The sequence below is a fragment of the Tupaia chinensis genome, unplaced genomic scaffold (genome assembly GCF_000334495.1).
Source record: "Tupaia chinensis unplaced genomic scaffold, TupChi_1.0 Scaffold139466_1, whole genome shotgun sequence".
NCBI classification, from domain to species: domain Eukaryota; kingdom Metazoa; phylum Chordata; class Mammalia; order Scandentia; family Tupaiidae; genus Tupaia; species Tupaia belangeri.
In genome coordinates, this window is record NW_006199351.1 from 461,454 (window position 1) to 470,163 (window position 8,710).

General features: G+C 35.9%; 1 protein-coding gene across 1 annotated transcript in view; it reads right to left on the bottom strand.

Moving 5' to 3' along the window:
• Positions 1 to 8,710, bottom strand: part of LOC114004645 (cilia- and flagella-associated protein 47-like) — a 26,688-nt gene that overhangs the window by 15,430 nt on the left and 2,548 nt on the right. The window contains exon 2 of the mRNA XM_027765695.1: positions 3,718 to 3,889. Coding sequence (XP_027621496.1) covers positions 3,718 to 3,889 — 172 coding nt within the window. The remainder of the gene's footprint in view (positions 1 to 3,717; positions 3,890 to 8,710) is intronic.

Here is an 8,710-nt window from a genome sequence, read left to right on the forward strand (position 1 = left end):
AATGAGCACACAAGTTTCCATAATCTATGGGATACTGCAAAAGCAGTTATAAGAGGGAAGTTCATAGCAATTAATGTGCACAAGAAAAAAGATGGAAAGGTGGAAAATAGATAACATCATGGGTCAGGGAATTAGAAAAGAACAATAAAAAAGTCCAAAAAATGCCAGGAGAAAAGAAATAATAAAGATTTGAACAGAAATAAATGAAGTAAAAAATAAGCAAACTATACAGAAAATAAATGAAAGCAAAAGCTAGTTCTTTGAAAAGATAAACAAGATTGTCACACCATTAGCCAGACTAATTAAGAAGAGAGAAAGGAATCAGATACGTCAAATCCACAATGAATCAGGGAACATTACAACAGACACAACAGAAATATAAAACATCATTAGAAGATACTATGAGCAACTCTATGCCAACAAAGAAGAAAATGTGAATGAGATGGAAAAATTCCTGGACACATAAAATCTACCAAGATTGACTGAGGAAGATGTAGAAAGCCTGAATATACCTATAACAATCAACGAGATTGAATCAGTAATAAATAACCTCCCAACAAAGAAACGTCCAGGCCCCTATGGCTTCACTGCGAATTTTACAGAACTTTTAAAGAAGAGGTAACCCCCATTCTACTCACACTGTTTCTAGAGATCCAATAAGAAGGAACCCTTCCAAATTCATTCCATGAAGCCTCCATAACTCTCATTCCCAAAATGGATAAGGCTACAACAAAAAAGGAAAACTATAGACCTACATCCTTGATGAATATAGATGCAAAAATTCTCAGCAAGATACTTGCTAACTGTATTCAACAGCATATAAAAAAAGTTATTCATCATGACCAAGTAGGCTTTATTCCAGGGATGTAAGAGTGGTTCAACATATCCAAAACCATAAATGTAATACACCATATTAACAGAAAGAAAGGTAAAAACCATATAATCATTTCGATCAATGAGGAAAAAGCATTCGACAAAATACAACATGCTTTTGTGATCATGACTCTCAGTAAAATTGGCATAGAAGGACCATTTCTCGGGACCAGCAGTTAGAGTAATGGCTATGCCGCTGGACTCCCACGTGGATAAATAACAAGCAGACTAAGGTAGAACTGAAGAATGTAATCCCATTTACAACAGCTACAAAAAGTATAAGATACCTAGGAATAAATCTAACCCACGAAGTCAAAGACCTCTTCAAGGAAAACTATGAAAAAAATTGAAAATGATACAAAAGTGGAAGGACATCCTATGTTCCTGGATTAGAAGGATGAACACAATCAAAATGGCAATTATACCCAAATTAATCTACACACTTAATATGATCCCAATCAAATTATCAGAGACATTTTCCATAGATTTAAAAAAGACAATCATAGAATTTATCTGGAATCATAAAAGACTCTATTGTCAAAGCAATCCTGTGAAAGAGTGGAGTACAAATATCTCACTCTCTGATCACAAAATATATTACAAAGCTGTGATAATGAAAACAGCATAATATTGACATAAAAAACAGACATGTGGATCAATGGAACAGAATAGAGACTCAAGAAATAAATCCCAAAACATACAGCCAACTCATCTTTGACAAAGAGTACCAGTCAATCTAGTGGGAAAAGGGAAACATCTTTAGCAAATGGTGGTGGAAAAACTGGGTATCCATCTGTACAAAGATGAATCTGAACCCCTGTCACTAGTAACAAAAATCAAATCAAAGTAAATCAAAGATCTAAAACTAAGACCACAAACTATAAAACTACTGGTGGAAAACACTGGGGAAACTCTAGGAGACACTGGAGCAGGCAAAGACTTCTTAAGCAAGACCCACAAAGCACAGGCAATAATCCTCAAAATAGACAAGTGGGATTATATCAGATTAAGGAGTTTCTGCACAGTAAAGGACACCATAATTAGTGTGAATTGATAATCCTCAGAATGGGAGAGAATTTTTGTTAACTGTGCCTCAGATAAGGGACTGATAACTAGAATACATAGGGAACTCAAGTAGCTTACCCAGAAGAAAATGACTAACCCAATCAAATGATGGGAAAATAAGCTGAATAAACAACTCTCTAAGGAAGACATATGGACAGCCAAAAAGTATATGAAAAAATGCTCAACATCCCTCATTATAAGGGAGATGAGATCAAAACCACAATGAGATACCACCTAACCCCAGTCAGAATGGCAAAGGTTATAAAAACAAACAATGATAAGTGCTGGAAGGGATGTGGTAAAAGGTTGACACTCCTACACTGTTGGTGGGAATGTAAATTGGTCCAGGGCTGTGGAGAACAATATAGAGGTTCCTCAAAGACATTCAAATAGAACTACCATATGATCCAGCAATTCCACTCCTGGGTACCTACCCAAAGGACAGGAGAGCACTCAGTCAGGAAAGCACTTGCACGACTATTTTCATTACAGCATTATTCAAGATTGCTAAGACATAGAACCAACCCAAATGTCCACAAACAGATGAATGGATTGAAAAATTATGGCACATATACTCCATAGAATATTATTAACCCATAAAAAACAATAAGGCCCTAGAATTTGCTAAAAAAGTGGATGAATATGGATGATTTGTTGCTGAGTGAGGCAAGTCAGGCTATGAAAGAGAGACATTGTATGTTTCCACTTAACATATACCGACCGTCCGCACTCTATGGTACAGACTGAAAGACTGGAGAACATAAAAGCATTAAAAATTGTAATGGACAGTAGAGACAAAGTGGAAAGAGAGTGTGGGAGGGGAAGAGAACAGGAAAGGAAATTTGGGGGAAAATGGAGAGGTAAGACACTTTTGGGACACAGATAAAGTTTTTTATCTGTTGACGAGGATGTTTATAATAGTCTCAACTGGGCTGGACTGAGGTGTATAACATGCTGGGTAAAGTCTCTTCACAATCTAAATTACGTATAGCAATCTAATGTATAAATAATCATTTTAATAATTAATTAAAAAATTGAATTGGTAAAGATCATGTGCATCTTGTAGAATAACATATAATTTATAGTTGAGTTAAAAAAGAAACTTTATATAAATAGACTTTTAAAGCATTGGACCATGAAAAAGTGAACAGGTAGGACAGTAGCTGAAGTTGAGGAATGTTTTGCTTAGGGTGCATATGACTCAAATACATAGCACCGTAGTTGCAATCTTGTGAATTGAGATTGGACGAGAAAATCACAAACCTCTTACCTAAAATCATCAGAAAAAAGAAAAAGTTCTGGAAATTCTTATTCCCTTTGTAGGACTGTACAATTACTTACCCAATTGAGGAGCAAATATCTTACCAAATTTGAAGGTCTCATACACACACACACATACACACAACGAAACGAAACAAAACAAAACAACAACAAAAAAGTTATTTCACTATTAGTAATCTCCCATCAAGACATATATGCTTCTAAGATTTTATAAAATAGGCTGTACTCTCTCTTTCATTGATTTGTGCCCTAATGGGGTGGGGGAGGTCACAATTCTTTATGACTGTCTTAGATTTCTATCTGTTCAAACTCTTTTCTTCTCATCAGAATACCTTTCAAAGCTTGGGAGCTAGAAATAATCTAGCCCAAAATACTTCTTTCAACAATATAAAAGAAGTAATATAATCCAAATATTAAACTATGGAAGAAAACAGGATTATTTAGTTTAAAAGAGTAATAATGTTATATTTAAAAAGGGAACAAGGAAAGCAGGTTTACCTCATTGGTTTCTTTGGTGTAAATATCAGATTGAAGACCAAAAATATTGCTTCACTCTTGACATTACAAGATTTTTGTACCAAATATACAGCCACAGAGGATTCCAAGTTAGATTTCACAGCTTCAGAAGTAAATTCAATTTCATATTGGAATTTGCGTTTTTTAGGGAGTTCTAAGAAAATCAAAATTAAAATATATTTTAATTTAATATGCATAGGCTGAACAACAATCATATATCAACACTAGTAATACACAGGTACTTTCAGGAAGGGAGAGGATATATGTTATTTAGCGTTCATACTGTTTAGTGCATTACCAGGTATATAATAATACTCAGTATATTTTTGTTAAAAAGTAAATAAAGGGCCAGTAGGTAGAATGATAGATGAGGCACTGGAGCCACATAGCTAAGTGGTTTGAGTCCCAGACCTAGTGGCTTGAAAAACATACCAGGCACATGTACGTGCATGCCAAAATCTCAAGAGGAGAATGGAGAAGGGATTGAAGAGTGGCTGTCCCCCTGGGGATGCTTTTTCACTTTCCCTCCTTTGTCTCTCTTTCTCTCTCAGGCAAGCACATATGCCCTATGGTAAAAATCTAAAAAGACAAAAAACAAAAAACAGAGGTAAATAAATGTTTATTCCAGAAGGCAAAGAAAGACAGGTAAAGACAAAAAAATAAATAAATAAATCTCTTTCAGTCTGGACCCAAATCACATGATGAACTTTCCACTGGACCCAGGCTTTGCTGTGCACTTTCTGCCAGACACAGATGCACCACTTGTTGATGCTCATGTTATCCGCTGGTGCCTGCTACACCTGGACTGCACTGCCTGCCCAACATGCTGAGGCTACTACTTCATGACTCACTATCCCCCCACTACCCACTCTGCCCACCCCTCCAGCTGCATCTGGACCAGAAAGGGTGGGATAAGTCAGGGGAACATGGCCGTTAAGAGGAAGGCCTATTGTCCTAACTTCAGTAGCTTGTAGGTATCCAGGCTGAGTTAACTGCCTGAGAATAGCTCCAGCAGAGAGTACTCAGGCCAGACCTTTGGGAGTAAGAGAGATCAGCAGGAACTTCCACATTTCATGGATTTTACTTGCAAAAGAGGACAGGAGCCAACTGCCTGAAGCTGGTGAGGCTCTGGAGGAAACCCTCCCCACCCACCCCAATTTCCCTTCTGGAGTAGCAAAAACAAGAGAAACTCTCCTCTGAAAGCCCAGATCTTAGACAACCTCTGTGGATTCCAGCAATCTCACCCATAGAAGAATAAGGAAACATGCATATAGGTAGCACATTGTAGGGAAGCAGAAAAACAAGCAACCCCAGGAAAAAAAAAAAAAGAAAATTTGGACCTCTCACCTCATTCCCACCGCAAGCTAGCAAAAGAGGAACCCTTCCTTACAGCACAATGAGCATGAGGAGCTCCATCTACAATCAAGTTTCCACATCCTGCAGGGAGCACAGGACTCAAAAGAGAGAACCTTCATCCTAATAAAGGGTGAGGAATTTGAACATTACTCCCTGTTTGGCAGAGAAGACAGGCCTGCACTCTTTCTCCCATCGATCTCAAGTCCAGAGAAATGATTGAAATAATAGATGCCACTCACAACACAGCACCTCTAAAGCTCACTGAACTGTATTACATATAGGCTACACAAGCCCTGTTCTGATCGGGAAGATGTGGCCATCTGCCAGGGACACATCTGGGACCCAGGGCTATTCTTTGCCTCAGCACTATGGAACCTACCTCCCAAACAATGAAAAAGTGAGTACTATCACCAGATGCCTAAAAACCAGGGCAGAGCTGCAAGAACTATGAGAAAACAAGGAAATATCTCTCCCTTAAAGGAACACAACTCTTCACCAACAATAATAAAAATTCACAGAAGAGTCATAAAAAGAATTCAGAATAATCATTATGACAAAACTCAGTGAGATGCAGGAGAAAATGGACAATCAATTCCAGGAGATGAGAAGAGAATTCAATGACTTGAAAGAGAAATTATGTAAAGAGATAGGTACCTTAAGAAGAATCAAGCAGAACTTCTAAGATGAAAAATACAATATAAGAAATCAAAATCTCCCTCAAAAGCATTAAAAGCAGATTATATCAGGCAGAAGAAAGAATCCAAGACCTGGAAGACAAAGCCTCTTAACCGGAGCAAACCACCAAAAAGAATGAAAACAATACCACCCCCCCCCAAAAAAACGAACATAGACAAGGAAAAACTGCACACTATTAAATGCCCAAATATTCTTATAATGAGTATTCTAAACGGCAAAGATACTAGTAAAGGCATAGAAAATCTCCTATCAAATACTCTCTGAAAACATTCCAAATCTACAAAAATACACAGGCATCCAGATCCAGGAAATACAAAATACAGAATCAACAGAATATCCTCGCCAAGGAATATCATAGCTGGATTGGTAAAAATCAAAGATGATATTCGAAAAATGGTTGTTCTATTAGACTAACATCAGAGCTCTTAACTGAAATAATGCAGGTAAGAAAAAAATGACAAGGCATATTTCAACACTAGAAGCTTATACTTCAACTGGGAAGAAGAAAAAAAATCATTTTCAGATAAACAAAAACAAAGAATTCACCAATACTAGACTAGCTCTTCAAGAAGTACTGAAGGGAATATCATATCAGGGAACTGAAAGGGAGACAAATAGAAATAAGAGGACACAAAACAAATGAGAGAAAGACTAACAAAAAGCAGGGTAAGTCTACAATATCAATAATGATGTTGAATGTTAATGGATTAAATTCTCCAACTAAAATACATGGACTGACAGAATGGATATAAAAACAGGAGCCTTCTATAAGCTGCTTATACAAGAAACACATCTCACCGATAAAGACATACATAGACTGAAAGTGAAGGACTAGAAAAAATGTTTCATGCAAATTGAAACCCAAAGAAAAAAAAAGTTGGAGTTGTGACACTGATTTTAAAAAATAGATTTCAAGACAAAGCCATAAGAGAAAAAGAAAGACACAATGTAGCATTAAAATGGCCCATTCACCAAGAAGATATAACACTTATAAATAAGCACCAAATACTGGAGCACTCAAATACATGAAAGATTGCTAGATCTACAGGGAGAGATAGACTGCAATACACTAGTCATTGAGAATTTCAACAACCCACTGTCACCTCTGGACAGATCATTTAGGCAAGAAAATAAACAAAGACACACAGGAACTAAATAATACCATAAACCAAATGGACTTGATAGATATTTATAGAACATTTCACCAACAACCACAAAATCCCCTTTGTTCTCATCCCCACATGGAACATTTTTGAAGATTGACCACATAATAGGGCAAAAAGAAAAATAAGCCTCTACAAATAGGGAATTATAGAAATTATATCCAGCATCTTTTCAAAACACAATGAAATTAAACTTAAAATCAACTACAGAAAGAGCCCTCGAAAATACATAAGTACATAGAAATTAGAATATCTGCTCCTAAATAACTTCACAACTGCTGAAAACATTAAGACTGAAATCAAAAGATTTATTGAAATCAATGAGAATGATCAAATATCTTCCCAGAACCTTTGAGACACAGCAAAACATATGATTTACCTAGATTGAACCAGAAAGAAATAGAAAGCCTCAAGAGACCAATAATAGGCAATGAAATTGAATCATTAATAGTCACCCTGCAAAGAAAACCCCAGGTCCCAATGGCTTTACTTCTGAATTCTACAAAACTTTTAAAAAAGAGCTAATCATAATTTTCTTCAATCTATTTCTAAAGATTCAAAAAGAAAGGAAGGTACCCTCCCAAATTCCTTCAATGAAGCCTCTATCATGATGATCCCAAAAGCTGACAAAAACACAATAAAAAAGAAAATTACAGACCAATATCCCTGATGAATACTGACACAAAAATTCTCAACAGGATACTAGCAAATTAAATCCAACAACAAATTAAATAGATTATCTATCATGATCAGGTACCTTTATCCCACAGATGCAAGGGTGGTTCAACATATGCAAATACAGCACATCAACAAAAACCATATGATCATATCAACCGATGCAGAAGTATTTGATAAAATGCAACATCCCTTCATGATCAAGATTCTCAGCACAATTGGTATAGAAGGGACATTTCTCAATCCATTAAAAGTCATACATGACAAACTCGTAGCTAATATCATACCAAATGGGGCAAACCTGAAAGCTTTATCTTTAAAAACTGGAACGAGACAAAGCTGTCCACTTTCCTCTCTCCTTTTCAGCATAGTACTGGAGGGCCTAGCCAATGAAATCAGAGAATAGAGTAAAATAAATGCCATTCAAATAAGAAAAGAAGGAAAAGAAGTAAAATTGTCCTATTTGCCGATGACATGATTAGAAAATCTGGAAGAATCCATGACAAAACTTCTGGAAGTGATAAATGAATTCAGTAAAGTCGCAGGATACAAAATAGATATACAAAAATCTATAGTGTTTTTGTACACCAACAATGAACAGAATTGAAGAAAGCAATCCCTTAACCACTAGCCAAAAAAAAGAAAAATAAAAGCACTTAGGCTAAATCTAACCAAAGAGGTGAAAGACCTCTATAAGGAAAACTATAAATTGAAAAATAAATAGAAATTTATACAAAAATAATGGAAAGACATCCCTTGTTCTTGGATCAGAAGAATAAATATAATCAAAATGTCAATTATACACAAATTAATTTACGAATTCAATGCAGTTCTTGTAAAATTACAGAAATAGAAGAAAAAGTAATAAAATTCACCTGGAATTATAAAAGACCCCCACACTGGCAAAACTGTACTAAAAAAATAAAGTAGGAGGCATTTACTACCTGAATTCAAAATATGATGAAACCGTGATATTCAAAATAGCATGGTGCTGGTACAAATCGGACACATAGACCAATGCAACAAAATATGTCTGCATTCTATGGTAGGAATTAAAAGATTTGAAGACAAAATAATAGAAAGGA